Here is a 23078-nt window from a genome sequence, read left to right as displayed (position 1 = left end):
TGATATCACACAGAACTGCCACCGGTGCCTCCATCCCAAGCGGGGGGGGGGGGGGAGACTTCTTTGTATGTGGAACGAAATGCCTCCTGGGAGGTCCAAGAACGGCCGCCCCCCTCTGATGGGGCGAGAACTTACGCAGCCCCCTTCACTAGTCCCAGAGGCCTTCGCTCAGAAGCAGGGCCCCCACTTTGCCGGCAGAAGGACCCGGGTTCAAGCCCGGGCAGCATCTCCGGGGAGGGCTGGGAAAGACCCCTGAGCCTGAGACCTGGGAGAGCCGCTGCAGTCCGTGTAGGCAACCCTTCGCTGAATGGACCACCGAGGGGATGACGCAAGAGGAGGCAGCTCCGTGGGTCCCGCTGGCTTGCAACAAAGCCGGTTGGAAAAAGCTTGGCTGCCGAGTCTTCCTTTCGGGCCAGCCGGCTGCAGGGCGCTGTGCAGAAATGGCTCAGAGGCAGGTCTGTCGGTGGCACACGCTCCCTACGCCCCACAGGGCCCCCCCCCCCCCGTCGCCAGTCTCTGCCTTGTGATCTCCTGGGTGGCTTTTCTGTCATGGCTGCTGGCCTACCGTTGGTTTCGATGACGGCATTCTGTCGTAGTTTTTGCCATACACCGCTCTGAATCCCAACTTCTAGGAGAAAAGTGCTAGAGAGATCTCCAGGCAGCATGAGCAGCCCATTTCGAGCTGGAGAGCCCTGGCCGGAGGCAAGTTGAGTGGGGGCGCTGCCAGGTCACACCAGGAGGGGGCAGGCCCCATGCCAGGGGCAGCCCCCCCCACTCAGCACAGCGGCCCTCCCCTCTCCCTGGGCATGTCCAACTTCTGCCCTGCCACTCAAAAGGCCAGGGCCGTGGGGAGAAGGGGAAGAGCCGTGTGGGGGAGAAGGGCGAGGTGAGGCTGCCTTGCTGCGGGGCTCCCCTGGGGCACGCTGCCCTCCCCATCTCCCCACGGCCCCGGCCTTTTCAGCGGCAGGGGGGGTTGCAAGGCTGGAAGCGGCTTTCTTAGGCTGGCCTGCAAAAGGCAGCCCAGAGACGGCCAAGGGCAGGGTGCCAAGAGAGCGCCAAGGAGCTGGGCCGGGGGGGGGGGGGGGCGAGGGGGTTGGCTGCCGGGGGGCAGGCAGCTGTAGGCAGGTGAGGCGACACCCGGGGTGGGGGGCAGAATGCCTGCACTTGCGCCCCCCACCTCAAGGACGAGCTGCCCCCGGCCACTGCTAGAGACGGAGCATAAATCCTTTCCATCGCCCGGGAAACGTTTGGCCTCTTCCGAAACGGCCCCCTTCAGATGCCCTGCTTCTGACAGGCACCGCACCGCCCCCTCCCCACTGCGGGCATCAGGGCCAGCAGCTCCCTTCCCTGCCCAGGAGGATTCCAACCCCGGGCCCCTAGGAATGGGAGCCAGCCCTTGGACGGGAGTGTCCCGAGTGGTGGGTCCCTGGCAGCCCACAGCCCCCCCCCCCCCGGTCCGAAGCCAGGGAGGGCACCCCCGGCCCCCGCTTGGCCCACAACCGCTCCCACTCAGAGGGGCCTGCAGCCTCCTCCTCTCGGCTGAGGGTCCAGCAGCAGGTGGCACGGCCGGCTCTCTCGGGGCGGGCACCCCGTCCAAGCCGCCGGGCTGGCACAGCGGGAGTTGGCCCCGGCACAGTTGCCCGGCTGCTGCCTAAGCGGGGCTTTGCTGGAACAGGCTGCGGGCACCAAGCCAAGGGGTGGCGGAGGCTGCCCAGCGGGGCTGCTTCTCACCCGCAGAGTGGAAGATGCAGGGCAGGCCTCGGAAGTGACGGCCCTGGCCTGGGCCCTGGAGCTGCTGCCCCAAGCCCATCTGCACGGCGGCCAGCTCCAGGGAGGCCAGCGGGCGCTGCAGCTCCGAGTCATGGCCTCAGGATGCCTCAGGCGGTCTGGGGCCAAGGGCCCGCCTCGCGCCCTCCCAAGTCCACTTCCGGGCTGATGGCGCAAGAGGAGGCCGGCCTGTCCACGGGACAGAAACCTCACCGGGCATCTGTGGGCGTTTCCCTGCACCGAGCAGGCAGCCAAAGGCAGCCGCCACTTTGCAGGGCCGGATGCCTCTGCAGGGAGCCCCGACGGCAGGAGAGCTCCGAGCCCAGAGAAGAGGAGCGCCGCCGCTCTGGAGCCCAACACAGCGGGAGGCAGCGCCGGGCTGCCTGGAGAGCCAAGCGCCCCGTCTGCAGGAGCTGAAATGCACAGCGCGAGGCGGTGGCGGCGGCAGGAGGAGGAGGAATGCCAAGGCAGCCGGGGGGGCTGACGCCTGCAGATGGAGAGAGGCGGAGGAGAGGCGGTGGGCGGGGGCGACACACCAAGAGCCCTGATCCAAGCGGAGGCAGAGGCCACGGCTTGCCACAGCACAAGGCAGGCGCAGGGGAGGCCACGCGGCTCTCTTCTGCTGGGTCTGCCCAGAGCAGGGCTCCAGCCTTGAAAGCTGTGATGCTTCTGAATGCAGCCCTGCAGGGCCTGGGCCCATCAAGTTCCCGGCGGGGGGAGAGATGCAGCCCCCCCCCCGCTTCTTGGCCAGCCGGACTCCATCACTTGGCCTTCTCCTCAGTGCGCAGCCACAAGCAGCTCCTAACAGAAGGACCTTCCTCCCTCCCTCCCTCCCTTCCCTGGGGAAACAAGCCTAGCAACCCGCCCCCCCCAGCCCCCCAGCCAGTGGCTCAGCACTTACTTCTCCAGAAGAGACATGATGATGGGAGGTAGAACCAGGATCGGCATCGGCAGGACCACGCGGGTGAGGGCCGTCTCGAGCAGCGCCTGAGGAGGAGGAGGAGGAGACCACCGCCCAGAGACACCCGTCACTTCTGACGCCCGGCCGGCCGCCTGCTCCCCCAGGCCTCCCTTCCTCTTCTGGAGGGTCCAGGGCAGGGTCGCCGGTGGCGCTGCCATGCCCTCGGGCCCCTGCAGTTGGGGATTCTGGGCGCTGGAGTCCGCCGCCTCGGGGGCCCCCTGTGCCAAGGGATGCTGGGCTTGGCCTCTGGCAACTTCTCCGGTGCAAAGGGACTACTCCGGGTTCAGCACAAGAGCCCAGCTCTCTCGGGGGCTGTGCTGGGCACTTTTGGGGGGGCATCCAGGACTTCCACGCTCCAGCTGGCCGGAGGGGCAAAGGAAAGGCCTCCCTGGCAAGTGGGCTGCGCACACACGCTTCGCTGCGAGCACAAGTCCCTCGGCTCCCGTTTGGAAGAGCTGCAGCCGGCAGTCCGAGCTCACTCGTGGGCTCCCAGCGCGGCTCGGTCCAGGCAGGGGCGCTTGTCCCTGGGTGCCTTTCTCTGCCCCCACACAAGTGTGGGGCGCGGGGGACAGGAACACATTCGGGGAAGCTGCAATCCAAGCAGCAGGCCTGGGTCCGAGCAGGTTGCAGGTGGGGGCCCTGGAGCACCTCCCATCTCAGCTGCAGCCACCCCCGGAAACAGCCTTGGCCGGAAAGCGCCCCATTGCTCCCGCTGGCAGGGCCTCTCCGTCCACTCGGGTAGCACCTGACCACCCTCAGGTTTCCTGCAGGTCAGGGGCGGAGTCAGGGAGGGAGCGCTGGGACTTCTGGGCTTCTCTGGCTGGCGGCCTGCCGTCAAGGAGAGGGCCTGGTGCTTCTGCCCTTCTGAATGGGCAACGGCCTCGCTGCTTAGGGTAGCTTGCCGCCTTAACAAGTGTACCCTGCAGCAGGGAATCCCCAAGGTAGTTGACTACAACTTCCGGCCTCCTCAGCCAAAGGCCATTGCAACTGGAGATACTGGGAGTTGTAGTCAGGGATTGAGGGAGCATTGGCCCTGACCCATCATTACAGAAGCACAGGGCTGCAAGAAAGCAGATCCTGGACTCCAGCCCCCGCCCCGTCTCCCACAGGGCTCTCCTCCAGATGCCCCCCCCCACTCCCGCAGGCAATTAAGTGAGCCGCGAGCCAAGGCCAGGAGCAAACAGGTGGCCGCCTAGCACAGGGCCAGAAGACTTGCTGCCTCCAGGAAGAAGAGGGGAGTGAGGGTGGAGCTGCAGGGGGCGCAGGGAGCCACACGGCCAGGTCCTGACACTTGTCAATTCCTGCAGGAGACTGGAAAGCAAAGGCCCCGTTTCCCCCTCAGCAAGCTGTTCTTGGAGGAGCCCGAGAGGGTGAGGCAGACTCCGGGCTGGGCGTTAAGCAGGAACAGCAGCTCATCCTAGCGAGCGGATTTGGGGGGCGGGGCCAAGGAGGCACAGCCGCCTCTGCTTCCTGGAGCGGCGTTGGCTCCTCCCTCTCCTGCCTCGCCTCACCTCGAGCTGCGCCGCCTGCAGGCTGGCCATTCGTTAGGTAGAGCTGTGCGGTTCACTGTGCAGCTCTACCTGACAAACAGCCAGCCTGCAGGCAGCACGGCTCTCATTCATACTGTGGCGGCGCAGTAGGAGATGGGAGAGGGCAGAGCCAATGGAGCTGTGGGGCGCAGAGGCAGGCCCGCCCTCCAAGCCACTCCCGGCGTCCAGCTCCCAGGGCCAGCTCCCTTCCCAGGAATCTGCTGGGGGAAGGCCCTTCCTCACTGAAACACCCCCACAGTCCCGAACAGCAACACAATCGCACTGAGCAAGCGGGTCACGCGGAGAGGGCTTGAGTGTCCACCGACAGGAAAGCCTCTCGGCAGCAAGGTGGGGACTCGGAACTACGCAGGGGAGTCCGGGTGCAGCTGGGGGCTGAAGGCAGAGTTGGGGCGGGGGGGGGAGTGGGAGGCTGGCCACAGCCGGAGCGGCTTGCCAGCGGATTCCAGCAAGGCAGGGGTCCAACCCCCCCCCCCCCCGCCGCTTGCTTCTCCCCAAAAGCGGCCCCTTCTCTCTCTCTCTCTCTCTGCCTGGCTTCCACATCAGCTGCTCCCGGCTCTCCCGGCCACAGAGCACCACTGCAGAGGCAAACAGTCACCTGGAGGATGCGGCCGGCCTACTGCTGCGCAACAAAAGCCCCACAGAGGCTCCTTCCATTTCCGCTCCAGGTGCGGAGTCAGAAAGGCGTCCACTGGCTTGGCGGCCTGATGCTCCTGCCCTTCCAGGTGGCCCGCCAGGGGGCACTCTGGAGGACCCGGCACACCACCCTGGGCGGACTGCCCCCCCCACCCCCCCACTCCATATCCCGGCATTTCCCTTCACGGAGCTCACTCCCGTGTGCAGGAAAAACAAAGCATGTGCACGACCCCACGGGAAGCGCGGCCTGAGCATGCCACGGGAACATCCAAAGCCGCCCTGGGAGCACTTGCAAACATGGCAGTTTCAAAGTCCCTGGCCAGCTGTTAGGTGTGGCAGCCCCTCACGGCAAGCATGTCTCTCTTAGGCACATAGGAAGCTGCCATCTACTGAGTCGGGCCCTTGGTGGTCTATCGAGCTCAGGATTGTCTTCACCGACTGGCAGCAGCGGCTTCTCCAAGGGTGCAGGCAGGAAACTCTCCCAGCCCTCTCTTGGAGATGCTGCCAGGGAGGGGACTGGGAACCTCCTAGATGCTCTCCCCAGAGCAGCCCCATTATCCCCGAAGAAGAGGAAGATCTTGCGGTGCTCACACTTCTAGTCTCCCATTCATGTGCAACCAGGGCAGACCCTGCTTAGCTCAGGGGACAAGTCACGCTTGCTTCCACAAGACCAGCTCTCCTCTCTTCTGGCTTCCATCTGCAAGGAACACGCACAGAAGCCTGTGATGGGCAGCACTGGCTCGGTACAAACCCTGCCTTGGTGGGTGCAACCTAACGTCAAACTCAGGCCAAAGGGCCTCTCGTGGGTGTTCCAATAACAGAACCGACACCTCAGTGGCCATATCAGCCCTTCTCTCGGTCTTAAAATTCAGCTTGTTGAAAGGTACTGAGAAGAGCAGTAACCAGCAACCGTTGAAAGTGTCGACTCAATGTGCGGCAGCTGTGAAAAAGGCCAATTCTATGCTGGGGATCATTAGGAAGGGGATTGAAAATAAAATGGCTAATATTATAATGCCCTTATACAAAACTATGGTGCAGCCACACCTGGAGTACTGCATAAAATTCTGGTCACCACATCTAAAAAAGGACATTGTAGAACTGGAAAAGGTGAAGAAGAGGGCAACCAAGATGATCAGGGGCCTGGAGCACCTTCCTTATGAGGCAAGACTACAACACCTAGGGCTTTTTAGTTTAGAAAAAAGATGACAACGGGGAGAAATGATAGAGGTCTATAAAATCATGCATGGTGTGGACAAAGAGGATAGAGATAAATTCTTCTCCCTCTCACATAAACACTAGAACCAGTGGTCATCCCATGAAATTGGTTGCCAGGAAATTTAGGACCAACCAACGGAAGTACTTTTTCACACAACGCATAATCCACTTGTGGAATTCTCTGCCACAAGATGTGGTGACAGTCAACAACCCCCTTTAACAGGGGTTTGGAGAACTTCATGGAGGAGAGGTCTATCATCGTATACTAGTCGGAGGGCTATGGGCCACCTCCAGCCTCAAAGACAGGATGCCTCTGAGGCCCAGTTGCAGGGGAGTCACAGCAGGAGAGAAGGCATGACCTCAACTCCTGCCTGTAGGCTTCCAGCAGCATCTGGTGGGCCACTGTGTGAAACAGGGTGCTGGACTGGATGGGCCTTCTTGGGCCTGATCCAACAGGGCTGTTCTTATGTTCTGAAAAGTGACTGGTCTTAAAGGGGCCGGTTACATGGGACTGAGAATGCCCATCTTGCCCCCACCCAACACGCACTCTTCGCTTCAAGCAATAGCGGCTCATCCTGATGGGGGGGGGCACCCAAGGAGGCACAGCTGTCTCTGCTTCCTGGCAGCAGCGTCATGACTAGTCCCCTTAGCTAAGCAGGGTCTGCCCTGGTTTGCATATTAATGGGAGATTAGAAGTCTAGGCAGTGGAAGAGAGTCCCCTCAGCAGATGGAGCCGCTCTGAGAAGAGAGCAGAAGGTTCCAAGTCCCCTCCCTGGCAGCATCTCCAAGCTAGGGCTGAGAGAGATCCCTGCCTGCAACCTTGGAGAAGCCGCTGCCAGTCTGTGAAGACAATCCTGAGCAAGATGGACCTAAGGTCTGATTCAGTATATGGCAGCTTCCTACATTCCTACCTGCAGGCTGGCCATTCGTCAGGTAGAGCTGGGCGGTCTACCTGACAAATGGCCAGCTTGCAGGCAGCGTGGCTCTTGAGCAAGGCAGGAGAGAGAGGAGCAACCCGATCTGCTGCCAGAAAGCAGGAGCAGCTGTGCTTCTGCTGCTGCCACCCGCTGCTGGCTTGTTAGGATAAGCCGCCACTGGCCTCAAGGCCTGGGGGAACCCCATCGATTGACTATCCCAGGGCCCAAACCATCATGGCAAAGTGAATCCTGCAGCACGTACATGTTTGGCAGCAATTCTGGAAGACCCCACGATGTTTCCGTCGCCATCCAGTACATCGATCCCTTCCTCCAGCTCTGTGTGTCTCATCAGGACCACGTTGCAAATATTGGCACTGGCTGTGGGGGCAGCAAGAGAGCAAAAGACAAGAGCAGTCACAGCTGCACGGGAAGCCCTGAATGGCAGAAGCTGGAGGGATTACGCCAAGCCAAGCCCATTGGGGCAAATGTCTGCGGAATTCTTTCTGGCCCTAGAAGGCCGATGAGCTGGGTGACAGAACTCGGAATGTCCGGGCTCCAGAGTTCGTTCTGCAGGGGGGCCTGCCCCACCTCACGCCAAGCCAAGGACGGCAGGCGGCTCTCTGCACGTCCCTCAGCCCGAAAGATGCCGCTCCCGTGCAAAGGGGCTTATCCAGATGGCCAGCTCTCTTCTGCCCGTGGCCAGGCTGACGCCCAGCCCTGAAGCTTCCAGGCAGGACGGGGGCAGCACTCCTCGTAGGCTTCCTCGTGACCTCCCTCCACCCCTCCGGAGGCTGCTGCTTGGTGGGCCCCAACAGGCCTGCCCCAAGCCCCTTCTCCTCCATGAAAGAATGCCCAGGGAGTGATTCACGTGTGAGCCCCAACGCCCCAGGGACGGGCAGAACAGAATCCCCTCCCTCTTCCTGCCTCTCCTGCGCACTGGGAATGGGGCCTCCCATTCACAGAGAAGTGGTGGTTCTCTTCTGTTTAGCAGGGGGAGAGCACCTGGTCCTCTCCAGCCCCAGCACAGTTTCCCTCCAGTGGTGGCGGCGGCTGCTGCCGCTGCTGCTGGGGTCTCCCTTGTATTTCCTTTTGGACTGTGAGGCCTTGGGGGGGGGGGCAGGGGGCCGCCTGGCTTATTTATTGCTCTATGTCCACTGCTGTGAGAACTTTTGTTGAAGAGCTATAGATAAATTTCCGTAGCAGTCGCAGACATCTGGGGACCCAAGTCTGAGCAGCCTGGGGCTAGCCCGTTCTGGCCGACGGGCACACCGGGGAATCACCAAGGCCAGTCATTAATTACTGGTTCGCCCAGGACTCCGATCTGATGGATTCCAGCCCTCCGCACAACAAAGCAGCAATTAGCAGGAGGATTGCCCGAGTCCTGGTACACAATTAAGCACGGCAGTACACAAATAGAAGAAGAACTAGAGAATTAATTAAGGGCTGAACAAATTAATTACAGGCCCTCGATCAATCCTGACACCAGCTTAACCTCCTCCTCCGAACACACCTTGGCATACAAACAGAACCACCTGAGAGGGATTTTCCCGCCTCCACCTACTTGGCGCTGCCGGCAGAGACCTCGGCTCAGCACGGGCTGGGGAACCTGGGACAACCTCTCCTGCCGTGCTAAGCGCCTCCTACCGGGGCCTGGTTTTAGCCCCAGAAATGCCCAGCACTGGGAAGACCCTTGCGGTCACGGCACATGTTAAGGAGGGCGGAAGAGTGAAGCCCTCTTCACAAGGCCTTGCGCAGAGGACAAAGAGGCCCTCCTCCAAACCAGGAGCTGCGTGCTTTTCAATTCCAAAGCCTCATCGGGTTCAGGAGGGGGTAACCCCCCCCGACACACACACACACACACACACACCACCACCTGTTCCTGGATTTCTCACCTGCACCTCCTTCCTCTGCAACATCATGATAGCAGCAGGGGGTTGGGTGGGGCGGTGGGGAACGGCACCCCCTTTCCCTCTGGGGGCAGATTTGGCTGAAGCTCAAGGTCTGACTGAGAGCCTCGTTTGGGATCAGGCGCGACTACTCATCGGCGACCCAGGGAGGGCAGGGCTGGGGAGGGCTCTTTCGCCTTCCCCTCTGGTGGGCTCTCTGCATGAAAGGCAGACGGCCGGCTGGGACTGGTGCTTTCTGTCTAGAGGAGGCTGGTGGATGGAGGAGCTGGGGGGCCCTGGGCTGCCCCGAGGCTCAGCACTCTCTCGTCTCTGCAGTGACTGGACAGATAAAACCCAGAGGGGGAAACCGGGAAGACCCCACTCAGAAAGTCCAGAAAAAGGAAGGCTCCGTGGCCAGCCCACACAGCTGCAGGGGAAGTGGGTGGCGGAAGTGGAAGGCAGAGGCACCACCCAGGCTGGGATCCACAGGGCTGCCTTCTGCGCTGCCAAGGCCTGACACTTGCCCTGGGGGCACCTGCCGTTTTCGACACATGACCCCAAACTGCTTTGGAAACTCCCTCCATCTGGACGTGAAACTGGCACCCCAGCCAGGGCAGCAGCTGCCTCATGGATCCGACAGCAGCGCCATGTCAGTGCTCCCGCTTAAAGCAGGAGGCGGTTCATCTTCACGAGCCATGGCAGAGGCCAAAGGAGGCAGCTCGAGTTATTCCACGCTCTCCTGCCAATTAACTGCGCAGTTCTACCTGACAAATGGCCAGCCTGCAGGCGGGGCAGGAGAGAGGGGGAAGCAGAGACAGGGAGCAGAGGCAGCTGCTCCTCCTTTGGTGCCCCCCTCCCACCCACCCCCGGCTCCTTAGGGCCGGCCACTGCTGGATTAAAGCATGCCGGTCTGATCTGGCAGCCTCCCGCCCCTCCCGGGCGCTGGCCTGCACAGCGGCCCCAAGAGACCCTGCTCCCACCTTACCTACAGCAGGAAATGGCACAAATCTCTGGATCAGGAGCCGGGTGGCCGGGGTAAACTGGTTGGCTCTCTGGATCAGAACATTAAGGCCCACCTGGAGGAAAAGAAAGTGGAGAGTCCCAAGGAGTCCCAGGAGACAGAGCACGGGGGCCCATGCCTGGTGGCAGCCCTTCTCACAAAGACAGGCAGAAGGAACTTTGCCGAATCATAGACTAGTGGCCTCATTCTCTCTCTCGCTCGCTCGCTCACACCCCCCACCCCCCCACTCCTGCAATAACCACGGCCAATTCAGACGGCGGGTTACTTCACACATCACAAGGTCCAGGAGTCCTCCAGAGATCTTGTACATCGGAGGACACAGAACATGACTGCAACAGAGATGCTGGCTGGCAAACCCATACATTGCACACGGCTCACCAGCAGGGCTCCCTCTGAGGTGTGCACACATGTGTGCGCTCACAAGTTTTTGGATGTCCGCTCAGCCAATTTTAGACCCCACTCAGGTGGAATCAGAAAGGCCCCACTCTGAATGCACATGGTGCACACACACAGTGCCTTGATACTGCCGCCCAGAACAAAACCCATTCTGCACAGAGATGAGGGGGGAAAGAGAGAGACAACTGCTCACCGGGGGCCTGTGGCGTGGACACTCGGGGCAAAACCTGTCTGAATCTGTGCAAAGCAGCCTTTAGAGATGCTGCTCTGACCCCATCGATCTCAACATTTTGCGACCCAGTTCCCTGTGTCCCAGTTCCCTGTGTCAGCCTTCCTGACTGAGCCTCCCACTTATATGAAATCAAATGCTGATACAGATTTAAAGCTAATCTCCCCAGTAGCGGCTGGCCCCAATGAGCCGGTGGCGGGGGGGGGGAGTGGGGCAGAAGGCAGCTCAGTTTGCTCCTCTCTCTCCTGCCTCGTCTGAGAACCATACTGCCTGCAGGCTGGCCATTCATCAGGTAAAGCTGCACAGGTAGGGTTGTCAACCTCTGCAACCTGTGTAACGCTGCACAGGCAGTCCTGGATTATCTGGGACATCCTATATTTCCCAAGAAAACGGTTGTTCTGTCTGGGATGCCGCCGCCCCATATTTTGGCTCTGCCACATGGAGATTACGCCTTGGGAGGAGGAGGGGGCAGGCAGGTGGGACGAGGGCGAGGGGGGTCCCTGGCACGGGCAAGGGGCTGCCACCATCTCCCCCCAGCAGCCGCTGCAGCCAGCCCTGGAGGTGGGAGGGGAGGCTGGCCAGGGAGTGCACCCACTGGGCTCGCCCTCCCCTCCAGCCTTTCTTCCTGCAGTGGAGGAGCCCTGGGCATCGGGTGACTGGGCTGATTTTCCCTCCTCCTCCTCCTCCACACCCTCCCCAGGCCAGCCTAATACTGTCTCCACTCCACCTTTCCAGTTTCACCCCATGGCAGCTCTCAGCCCATCACCTGGACAAAAAAGTTATGCCTTTGGCCGGGGTTCTGGAACAAGAGACAATCAGCTCTTCGTACAACACAAGTCTAGCCACATCTACTCAGAAGCAAGTCCCACTGAGTTCAATGGGACTTACTCCCAAGCAAGCGAGCAAAATGCCGCCTTAATGAGGTCAAAACAAAGTGTTCTCAGCGTAGCCCTGAGTTCAGAGCACAGGACGCTGGGTGTCTAGTGCCCCCTCTGGACGCTGGTGGATTTGAGGTAATGCAAAGCAACACGCCAGTGAAATTGCTAGGAATGGGACTGTTGTGTGTGTGTGTGGAGACTAACTGTATTTGTATTATTGCATTAATATTCCCCAAACCCATCTTTATTGTAAATAAAATGGTGTGTTCGATACGCCTGCAAATCCCTATGCATGAAAAAAACTGGGAGGGTCAAAAGTCCATGGCTTCTGCTCAGGCAAGATTCAGTTAAAGATGATGAAATGTTCTGAGTTAATTCTGGAGGGAAAGGGAGCTCTGATTTAACTGGTTGCATTTTGTACACTGGAGGGCACTTGAGTTGCACTGATGGGGTGGATTAAAAACTGGTTAGAGAAAAATTGTGTGTGTGTGTGTGTGTGTGTGTGTGTGTGTGTGTGTGTGTGTGTGTGTATGAGGCTGCTTTAGCAGAGTTAGAGTCAGAAGAAGTCAGGGTCGAAGGAGAGAGTCCAAGGATTGAAGTTTGAGCCCTGGAGACAGTCAGAGTCAGTCAAGAAGAATCACGGAGGGGGAGCCCTGGAGAAAGTCAGTGTGCAATTCTGGAAGAGAGAGAGGAGGCGGAGAGTCTCTCTGAAGTCCCAGCTGGAGAATCAGAGCTGGAGAAGTCAATGTCGGAGAGCTGTAGGAACCGAGTCCAGGCCAAGCAGAAGAACTGCTGGCCAGGCGGAGAGAATCAGTGCTGTGGCTGGCTGCAGCAAGAGCTGAAATCGCCGAAGAACCAGGCTGGGTGGAACCCCAGGCCTCTTCTGTGGCCAGGACACAAGAGAAGGAAGACGCCAGAGTTGCTCAAGGGGCTCATCAAGGACTCCTAACTGTGGCTGCCCCCAGACTCTGGAAGGCTCTCCCGGTGGGCACCCACCCACTCCTCAGTCTCCATCACAGTTTTTAGAAAGCAAGTAAAATCTTGGCTTTTTACCCAGGATTTATATGATTGTCTCTACTGCTTCTGTTTCGTATTTTTTTGTAGTTATATTGAGCTTTCAAAAAAATCTTTTTAATCAGATCTGTATTTTTATGTTCTAGCTTAATATTTTAACTTTTGTGTGAACCGCCTTGAGATGGTTTGAATGAAAGGCGGCATAGAAATTTAACAGCACAGCTCTCGGGTGGGGCGGGAGAGAGAGGAGCAACCCAAGCTGCTGCCAGGAAGCAGAGACAGTGGCGCCTCCTTGGCCCCCGCCCCCCCCCCCCCGGCTGCCCCTGTAATCGCAGAGACTTAAAAATGCGATTGCGAAACCCGCGATTCTGCCCATCCAGTGAGAGGAAAGAGGAAGGCAAAAGGAGGGAGGCATTTTAGGGTCCACCCAAGAAAAGATGGAGAGGGGCCGCTTCCAGGTGCCGGGGAGTGGGGGGTGGGGGAAGAAGCAGGCAGGGTTTCCCAGAGAGGGGAGAGAAGTCCCTGGTGATGCTCCGGGGTCCCTCCCTTTGGGCAGGAGAGAACGAAAGGACCAAGAGACCTCTCATCGGCTCCTTGAACAACCCTTGAAGGGGGTGAGGGGAAGGAGGGGCCCCCGCAATGTCCCAGCGCTCAGGGTCCTTTGCCAGTGCTAAGTGGCCAAGAGAGCCGAGTGCGGTGGGCGGCCTCCTCCTGCCTCTCACAGGCCGATTATGGGCTATCGCAGCAAATTTGCAGGCTGTCAACGCAGCCACAGCACGCTGCTCCCAAACAATTATCAAGGTGAGGGAGCAGGCATTAGGGGAAGCCACAGGGGCACCTTCACCTAGAAAGGAGGGTGAAAAATGGTGTTGCTGCAGGTGTGCAGCCGGGAGAAGCAGGGGCAGGTGAGAGGCAGCAGGAAGGAGCCCAGAAGAGCTGGAAGTCAGGCAGGGGGGCGGGGAAGGAGACAAGGAGGAGGGGCACAGAGCACCACCCCCGGCCCTGGATGGCCCCCGAGTCTGACTCCATATACAGCAGCAGCCTAAGTTCCTAAGGTTAGGCTGGGGCCGTAGGAACACAGGAAGCTGCCTTCTACTGAGTCAAGTCCATTGGTCCCTCACGCTCAGGACTGTCTTCCCAGACTGGCAGCGGCTTCTCCATGGCTGCAGGCAGGAGTCTCTCTCAGCTCTGTCTTGGGGATGCTGCCAGGGAGGGGACTTGGGACCCTACAGGCATGGAAGCCTGCAGATGTCCTTCCGAGAGCGGTGCCCATCCCAGGAGGGGAAGAGCTTACAGCAGGGGTTCCCAACGGGGGGGGGGGGGCTGCTCTCTCGTAGAGGTTGCTGAACTACCCTCCGCTGGGGAAAGGGAGTCGGGAGGCCCTCCTTGCCTCTCACAGCCGGCAACTGGTTCCCCCGTGGGAAGGCAGCTTCTCTGAGCCCTTGGGTGCCTTTTCAGGGAGCTGCCCCCCCCGCCTTATCTGCGGAGGAGAAGCCACAAGGCCCTTCCCAAGGCGGCTCTCTGGAGAAGCCCAGCGCGGCCATTGCGTCTCAAGAAGCCTGGGAGTCTTTCTGGGGAAGCAGGCAGAGGATGGAGGGAAGGACAAGCAAAGGAAGGCGGGAGGGACAGCCCCGCAGAAAGCCCAGAGGCGCCTTCCTGAGAAGGGAGACAAGCCCAGCGGCAGAGCTGGGAGATCTGTTGCAGGAGTGTGAGGGGCAAGAGGGGAGGAACCAGCCGCCTGTGGAGGGCAGGTCTTGAGCCATTGGCACAGGGGCGTAGCTATAATTGAGCAAAAGGGTTCAAAGAACACGGGCCCCCCCAGCTCCTGAGGGCCCTCCAGCTCCCTCCCTCCCTATTTTCTTCATTGTCTCCCTCATTCTGAGGGGCCGCCAGAGAGAGGGATGAACACGGGCCCCCTCTCCCCTAGCTACGGCCCTGCATTGGCAACAGGACTTGGGAGACCTCTTCGGCCCAAGGAACCCGGGTCCCAGAGTCCAGGGTCTCACCGGCTGCCCCCTCCCGGTCCCAGGGCCCACCTTGACCCTGCCCTGCAGCTGCAAGCACAGAGTGGGCCTTGTTTCAATTAATCCAAGACCTCTGGAGCGGCTCCTGTTTTCAGGTCAGCTCCTCCTAATGGGCTCACACTGGGAGGTGATTTGCTGCTAATTGAGAGTGGAGAGCACTTAATGAGGCTGAAGGCCTCCGGATCTGGAGATCAAAGGGAGGGGCTTGCTTCTCTCTCTTTCGGTATCAGGCAGTGTGGCATAAACACCTGCTTGAGGAACACAATCACAATCCCCTCCCTCCCTCCCTGCCCCTGGAGGGAGGGGGGCGGCCGAGGAAGCACAGTCCCCTCTCCTCCTCCTCCTCCTCCTCCTCCTCCTCAGTTGGCTCCTCTCCCCTGCCCCACCCTGACCACTCTCTGCATGAGAGCTGTGCTGCCTGCAGGCTGGCCATTCCTCCGGTAGAGCTGTGTGGCCTCACGGCTCTCCTTTGGCAGGAGAGAGACGAGCAAAGGGAGCTCTGGGAAGCAGAGGCAGTGTGCTTCATTTGGTCCTGAGAGGAGAAGTGGCCGCTGCCCCCCCACCCCCACCCCCAAGCTGGCGGCTGGCAGAGACCCAGGCAGAGGAACAGGAACAGGGTTACCCACCGCAATGGAGACAGCACTGACCACGGCGCCCAAGTAGCCCTGGACGAACTTGGAGGTCGGAGAAGGCTGCATGGAGGAAACCAAGGCAGAGGGAGAGTCAGCTCCAAGGCAACCCCGCCAGCCAGCCCCAAAGCACCGTCGGGACAAGGAATCGGCAGGTGGGGGGGTCCCTGTGGCACTGCTGGGGAGTGCAGGGACGCCCCTCTTGGCCGCCATGCAGGGGCCCTTCTCTTCCAGGCCCCTAGAGCCACGGCTGCCAGCCCCGCCAAGGGACCACAGGGACGGGGAGAGGAGCAGCCCAGGAGGCCAGCGTGCACTCTGCTAGGGAGAAGCCGATCCTCACTGCACACACCTCCCGCCAGGGTGCCGAGGGGCCCCTGCAGTGAGAGCAGGCTAGGCAGGCCCTCCTCCGAGCAGGGAGTCCAGAGCTGCCCCCCCAGCCTGCGGCGAAGCCCACTGACTGGGAAGAAGAGCAGCTCTGCAGCCGCCTCTCACCTTGGTCGCGTTCCGGTTTGCATAGTTGACACAGGCATTGTGGCTCTGATTCAACCACTGCGGACAAAACAAAGAGAAACAGGGACAAAGAGCTGGTTAAAAGCGAGCGCGAGGAGGAGGAGGAGGAGGAGGGAAGCGCAACAGGCAACAGAAACACAATTGCTGCTGCTGCTGCTGCTGCAAAAGAAGAGCGTTAGAGCCAGCATGCAGGACAGCCGCCTCTTCCAATTACGCCTCTCGCTAGGAAGGGAAGCGTTTGGTTATCGGATCCAGACAACGCGGCGAGCTTTCTGTGAGAGTCCAGGCCTCCAGTGAGGGCAGCTCGTGGAGGGGCCGTTCCTCTCCCCGCCAGCCACACAGACAGACACCGACACCGACACCCTCCCGGCGCTGTGGGGTCTCTCCAGGCCGTGGGGATCCTTCCCAAGCGCCTCACCTTGCTGGAGGGGTGCACGGCCCTCGGGGTGCCCTCCCACAGGCCTCCGCCAAGGCTGCCTCAAGCCAGCGCGCGCCCACCCCCCTGGACTGGCCAGGGCTGGGGCAGCAGGCAGAGAACCCTGCCTGCGCCAGGGGAGGGGAAAGCCACCTGTCCAAAGGAAAGCGCCTCCAGGAAGCGGCAGGGTAACAGGAGGGCAGAGCAGGGCCTGGCCCTGGGACGGGGTCCCAGCTGGGGGCCAGTGGAGGGCGCAACCAGGGAACTGACCAGACCGCAAGGAAGCTGCCCCAGGGTCTGGGGCCAGAGGGGCCGCTCCTGCCCATGAGAGACCTGCTGGCAGCGCTCCGGGCTGGTCTGCTCTTCCGCCGTGCCTCTGCCCCATCTCTGCCCCAAGAGAAACGGGCTCTAACACTTGGGAGCCTCGGGCAAGCCCCTTCCTTCCCGCAAGAGTCCCCTTGCCCTGCCCACATCCAAGGACGGAGCACCTGCCCAAGGAAGAGGAGGGCTCCAGGCCCCAGGAAAGCCCAGGGGTTGCTCAACTGGCCCGGGAGGCCTGGAAACCTGGCTGGTGATCCCATCCGCCACCCGGAAGGCTCAGGAGAGCACCTCTTTCTATGGCCCGGAGCAGCTGCAGGGGCCTCTGGCTGTACTGGCTGCTGGGGATGCTGAAGAACCCGCCTGCCGCCCCCCCCCCCGATCCACTAGTCAAGATCAGCTGGACACTTTGCCATCTAGCCTCTGGCAGGAAAAGGGGAGGGAGCGCCAGCCCTGAACTCAGCGCCTGGCTTCCCTAGAGGCCACCCAAGGCCACCTCCCCGGCTTCAGCGTATTCCTGGCCTGCCTTGCCCAACGCGGGGTTCGCAGCACTAAGTCCTGGCTCCAGACCTCCACCTCTCGCGGCCTCCTCTGCCGGATGCTCCTCCGACACTTGCTTCATTCGGCTGCAAGCCATCCCCCTTCCCCTAAAGAGTCACAAGCTAACCTGAGTGCCCAGCCAGAAGGCTGGCTCGGCTCGTGGCATCCCCCTGTGCTGGGTCTGGCGGGGACGGCCAAATGCCATCTCCTCCCTGGCTCTGCTTCCCTCTCCTGCAGAGACAGGCCAACCCCCCGGACAGCCAGCAAAGATGTGCCAAGGCGGGAGGGGTGGGGGCCCAAGGCTCCCGCTGGCCCTGCTCTGGTGGCGCTTACCTCGGGCGGGCCCTGGCATGGCCTGGGCTGCAACCTGCACACTAACAACTGGCACGGGGCTGCTCCTCTCCAGCTGCTGGGCAGAGCCTGGGAAACGAGGCTGAGAGGAGAGAAAAGGGGAAGAAACAGAGAGGAGGAGTCAGAGAGGAGGAGGAGGAGCAGCAGCAGCAGCGAGGTGGGGAGAGAGGCACCCTGGACAGGAGGAGGAGGAGGCAGGCAGGCAGGGAGCAGGAAAGGCCGGGGCTCCCCAGAAACCCCGTGGAGGAAGCCAAGACATGCGGGACTCTCTGGATTGCCCTCTCAGCCCCACAAGGCAGCCCGATCCAGGGCCCAGGACGTGGAGCCTGCCACTGGAATCCAGGACGCAGAGGGAGGAGGCTGCTGTTGCTGCTGCACCGACCGGCCGGCTCTTCTGCTGGGAAGCGGGTGAGCAGCCGTCGGCAGAGCGGCAGAGCCCTCCGCCGGCTTCCGGGACCCCAGCGGGCCCACTCGCACGCACCTCTCCACAACCACAAGGGCCAGAACTTCTGTTCCGGAAACGCCAAGGCTCTCAGGAGGCTGTCCTGCTGCCTGGATCCTTTGGGCTTGCTTGGATGGGATGGCCGAGATCCAGGCGGCGGCAAGAGTGCGAAGGAGCAGAGGCAGAACATCCCGTCAGTGGCGGATGCAGCCGCAAGGCAGGGCCGGCTGCTGCAAGGGGCGATGCCGCACCAGAACGCCAAATGTTCTGCTGGCGCTCATTTAAGGTGCGGGAGGATGTGGCAGAGCCCTGCACGGATTGGGTCCCAAGAGGAACGCCCGCTCTGGCCCCAGCCTGCCCAGGCACGAGCAACTCCTTGGGAGGCTCTCCTCTCGGGGCTCCCGCTGTCAGAGATGAAGCATACGCAGCAACTGCGAAGACGGCCTGTTCGGCAGGGGCCCCCCTTGGCGTCTCATTTCATACTAGTCCCCAAGTGCTACCCCTGTTTGCTGATGCCCACAAGCGTGACCTCACAGGACTCTCTCAGCAAAGGCAGAAAGCAAGCACAGTTTGCACCTTATCCCTTTGGTTACCCAGAGACCCCCCACAAGGGACCCGACTTCAAAAAGCGTTGGGACTCCTGCAAAAGCAGTCTCCTCGTCCGCAGCTGCCAGCTTGGAGCAGAGGCCCCCAAAGAGCGTCAACGGGAGGAGCCTGGACTGACCCCCGTGGTGCCAAGTATCTGCTAGGTGCAGAGAGCTTGAAGCTTCCAAGGGTCTGCTCTCCATCCCCTCCTTCCGGTCTTTCCGTCTCACGAGCCAAAGCAAAGCGGCACAGAAGGGGGCGCCTTCCAAGGGCCGGGAGGATGGGCACAAAATCATTACCTGCCAGAAGACGGTGGATGCCAGGGTCTGGTTTGGCAAGAGAAGACCGACAACCTGTGAGAGAAACAGAAAGAAGTCAGGAGGCCAAAAGGGCAGCAGGCCAAGGACTGGGCTAGGCTTGGGAAGGCGGCTTCCTCAAAGGAGGAGGGAGAGCTCGGCCCCTCTGCGCCCAGGGGCGGTGGCGGCAGCTGCTGCTGCTGACCAAGTCACTGCACAGCATCAAGCAGGACATCGGATACCATGAGAAACACGCCTCCAGCTGGGGTTCTGCGGATGCGGTCCTGGCTTCTCCTGGAATAGCCACCTCTGGACCCGCTTCACCTGGACCTGTTGACAGGTCCTCCAGAGGAAGGTCCAAGGAGAGAGGGAGGGAGAGGCCTCCCCAGGCAAGAAGGGGCGCCCGTTCTCAGGTCCTGTCCTGGGCCTTGTGCTCAGACTGAACAAGCGTGGGCTGGGGTCTCCAGCCGTGTTCCCTCTAAGAGAGATTCCTAGATGTTGTTGACTACAACTCCCAGAATCCCCAGCTGCCGTGGCTTTTGCTTGGGGGTTATGGGAGTTGTAGTACAGAGCCACACAGGGACGGGCCAGTAAGCAGGCCAGGCCTTCTGTGGGGAAGTCCCTCTTCACACATCCAGGGTGGCTGCAGCCTCAAGATCTGGCCTATTGGGAGAGGTAGAGCCAGCAGCCCGAGGGCCGTCCAACAGCACAAAGACACACAAACACGCCAGTGTGCGGCCAGGTTAGGCCTCTGCTGGGGAGAAGTGGACCTTGGAAGGCTGCAGGCCAGCCCCGGGGGGTGGGGGGAAAGGCTGAGGGTGCAGCAGGGGGCTGCTTCTGCCTGGAGAGGTGGGGGCCGGAGGGGAAGGAGAAGACGGAAAAGCTGTGTGCCTGCAAGAGGCACATTTAATGCAAGCTCTCCATATGGGCAGGAGTCTGCCAAAGAACATACAGCTTCACTTCTAATTACTGGCAACCGGGGAGGGGGGTGGAAAGCTAGAGATAAAAACAAACTGGGGGGGGGGCTCCGCTAACTCCAGAAATGGCTGCATGATGGAGCCGCCAGTAGCTCCTCTGCAGGTGTGAACATGTTTGCTTATTAATTTCCAGTTCCCGTCTGCCCTTGAGAGCCCATTTCCAAGACGATCCAACATGCAGAACTGGGAGCTGTGAGGGGCCTTGGGAGTCTCCCGACTCCTGTGCAGGAAGGAGACCCACAACAAGGCCAGACCAGAGAGGTCTGTCAAGGTCTCAGGCGCGCACAAGCCCGTGCCCCCGCCCCCCACCCAGGTCTGGCCACTTCTGCTCCTGGCAGGGCTGTTGCCCATTTAACAGTCATTCAAGAGGCTGGGCTTTCGGCAGCTGGATGCTGGGGAGAGCAGCACCTGTGGCATTTCTGCCTCTCCCACTGCTGCCGGATGCACCGGAGCCCTGCCGGAAACCAAAGATGGGAGAGGACGACATGTCAGGCTCCTCGCTCTGGAAACCACAAAGCTCCATTTTATTCTTCTTGTGGTTTCATGCTTTTATTCTTATGGTTGTCCTCGTGAGAAGAGGCACCGAGGCTCAGACCCTTCAGCTCCAGAGCAGAGGCCCCCGGCATCCCAGGAGGCCCCCCTCACATGTCACCGGCTCTCGAGACCCCCTTCTAGGTCCCCCGCCTGGTCTCCCGACAGGCTCAGCAGACAAAGGCCCCCCCCCCACTGCTGCCCCCGTGGAAGACGTTGGCCGGTCTTTGCTCAGGCCAGGTGGGCAGCACTTCCCGTCCTCCCCGGGGTCCTCCCTGCCGCTCCTCAAGCCTAGCACCCACCTCCAGGCATGCCTGAGGCCCCCCTGCACCCCCCCCCCGCTTGAGAAGAAGGTTGCCTTGCCCCAAGCTCAGACCCACTGAAGTTCAGACACTGAGACCCCTCCCTGCCTTGGGGAGAAAGAAGGGAGTTCCCAACTCAATCCCCACCCCACCCCCCCGCCACCCCCACCCCCCGCCTCCTTCCCAGTATGCTCAGCTGAAGACTCAGACTGTGAGAGCAGCCTGCCAATTATGTCACTACATTTCACAGATCAATTGGCATAAATGTTAAAATTAAAATGTAACATTTGAAAATCATTTTTTCTGCTTTCTGACAAGAGGCTCCAGTTTATCATTTACAGCTCGCAAAATTGAGCTGTGCTGACAGCTCTCAGCTCCACTGACAGGTCTGGATTCAGGCCGAATTTGGTGTCAACCTGATCGCTCACTCCAATTTGTGTTTAACTTTTTGCAAAGTTAATTACAGATTACCACCCAAATGTTAAACATAAATAAGGCCACCTTTCCCCTCTTTATGCTGGGAACCATGCCATTACCTCCCTCAAGATATCGTTATAGGAAGGGCCATATGTCTCAAGCAATGTGGCCCAGGAAGGATCTCTGGGAGGATTTCAAACCTCCGAATCACTCGTGGGGCGGCGGGGGTGGGGGGTGGGCGCGAAAGCACCTGACATGCTAGTTACTAGAAGGGATAACGTGGCCCGGTAGATTTGGGGTGGCAGAGCACGAGAGACAGGCAGATCTGCCCGGAGGGGTGGGGAGGTGCGATCCACAGCAACTTCCTCTCTGTAAACTCCTCAGGAGAGCCTTGCCAGACCGTCTCCCAGGACTCTGTGCTCTGTGTTAATTTGTCATGGTCCAGGATCTGGGACTTCTCCAACTGGAGCATAAGGCAGACAGTTCCAAGGACGTGACAGGGTTGGAGGAGCCTGTGGCCCGCTGCTGCCAGGACCACCCACACCAGGATAGCCTGGGGAGCATCACAGTTGCATTTTGATGTTTGTAACCTGGCTTGGGATGAATTTTATGAAAGGAGATAGAGAAATCTAGCTTTGAATAAGCAAGCACACAACCAAACTCAAGCCAGCACATCCACCACGACCTGAAGACACAGGCCCGCCCTTCATTCTCCGACACAGTCATCCACCGAGGGACTTGCCAGTCCTAGCTCAGAGCTGCCCCCTGGTCCACTGGAGCCAGCGTGCAAGAAATCAGACAGGGCCCCTTTAAGAAGCCGCCCCGAGGGAAGGGGCGGGGCCAGTTCACTCCCCCCAGGCAGCTGTGTCAACCAGCAGTTTCCTCCCAGCAGCTGCTGGAGCAACATCCCTCCTGTGCTGGTTGCTGGATCCAGCTCTTGTGGATTCCTGCTTGGAGCTAGCGAAGGTCTTGGCCAGCTTCCCTTTAGAGCTGTCTGAGGTCTGTGCTCCTCCCACACTCCTGCCTTCACAGACACCCCAGCTGGGTCTGGAACAGGATGTAATTAGAGTGTTCTCAGTCATCATGATCACCATCATCATCACTGTCAGGTCCATGTACGGCTGGGAGCCAGAAGCGCACTTCTTGTGAATCTTTCTGGACCCAAACGGAGCCTGTTCTATGCCAAAATAAAAGGGGGCAGCTTCAAGGTCCACTTGGGACCTTCGGCATGCAAGCATGCAGGTTTACTTCCCAAAGTGATATCCTAGCCTCTGGAATTGTGCTCCCTGTTTTCCCCCGAGGGGAAGAAAAAAAGCCATACCCAGTAGCATGCCTCTGGGATGGTGCTCCCTTTCTTCCCCCTCCAGTGGCATCTTTGCACTCCACCCACACCACATCCCTCTCATTGCCTCTGACCCAGTCTTAAACACTTGCCCTGGGACTTCCAACAACCTTCCTCTCCCCGCCATACTTCAGACAGTCCCTTCTGGGGAGGACAGGAAAGGAACTGAATGTGTCAGAAGAAGGCTCTGTGGCTTCCCTGCAGGGCCAGACAGGACACCAGGCAGGCCTCTGGATCTCCTCTCTGCTCCCAGCTCAAGAGGATGAATTTCGGGGCAAATGGAAAGCAAAGCACTTGAAAACCACCAGGGCACCTTCCTTGAGAGGGGGCGAACTGGTCACAGTGAAACTGCAGCAGCAGCCGCTGCCTAAAAGGCAGAGAATTGTGAGCTAAAACAGTATTTCCTGCTGCAGGCAGGCAGGACTGGAAAGAGATGCTCGAATACTTACAACAGGTGTTCCAAAAGGAATGTAACCTAGAGGAGGAGGAGGAGGAAGAAGAAGAAAACACACCACACTTTACTAGGCAAGACGGAGACATACAAAGACTCCCCGATCTGAAAACGGCATCATGGTCTACGATGAATATGGCCAAGTTGTTCCTCAGCGACAGCGTGGATGGCACAGACCCTGGCTCTGCCATTTCCGACAACTGGCCCTGCCTGGCTGGTGCACTACTGGGTGAAGTCAGAGGGCCCTGCCTGCCACCCCCCACCCCCGGCAACCCCTTCCTTTCTCTGCAAAGACTACTGATACTCACACAGCTCCCAGGGGCAATGAATGTTCAGGTTAGCTCAGATGGATACACACTAGAGCTCTGGAAGTGTGCCTGCATATGAGCTGACGAGCTCTTTTGTTGCCCCCGGGAGCTGTGTAAGTAGCAGTAGACCTTGTAGAGGAATTTTATTGATAACCTCATAAATGGGGCCACAA

At 60.0% G+C, this 23078-nt stretch overlaps 1 protein-coding gene across 5 annotated transcripts in view; it reads right to left on the bottom strand.

Moving 5' to 3' along the window:
- SFXN5 (sideroflexin 5) overlaps window positions 1-23078 on the bottom strand; it is a 117126-nt gene that overhangs the window by 39463 nt on the left and 54585 nt on the right. For 3 of the 5 annotated variants that reach the window (XM_053255180.1, XM_053255181.1, XM_053255184.1), the window contains 7 exons: window positions 22596-22621; window positions 18581-18634; window positions 15613-15669; window positions 15118-15183; window positions 9915-10005; window positions 7306-7421; window positions 2669-2754 (listed from right to left, as the gene is read on the bottom strand). In XM_053255180.1, the coding sequence (XP_053111155.1) occupies window positions 2669-2754; window positions 7306-7421; window positions 9915-10005; window positions 15118-15183; window positions 15613-15669; window positions 18581-18634; window positions 22596-22621 (496 nt within the window). Of the gene's footprint in view, window positions 1-2668; window positions 2755-7305; window positions 7422-9914; window positions 10006-15117; window positions 15184-15612; window positions 15670-17236; window positions 17337-18580; window positions 18635-22595; window positions 22622-23078 lie in introns of all 5 variants that reach the window. The other 2 variants (XM_053255182.1, XM_053255183.1) reach the window with 1 other exon arrangement.

The sequence above is a fragment of the Hemicordylus capensis genome, chromosome 5, assembly GCF_027244095.1.
Source record: "Hemicordylus capensis ecotype Gifberg chromosome 5, rHemCap1.1.pri, whole genome shotgun sequence".
Classification (NCBI taxonomy): Eukaryota; Metazoa; Chordata; class Lepidosauria; order Squamata; family Cordylidae; genus Hemicordylus; species Hemicordylus capensis.
Note: the sequence above shows the minus strand (reverse complement) of the source record. Positions and strands in the feature narration are given on the sequence as shown.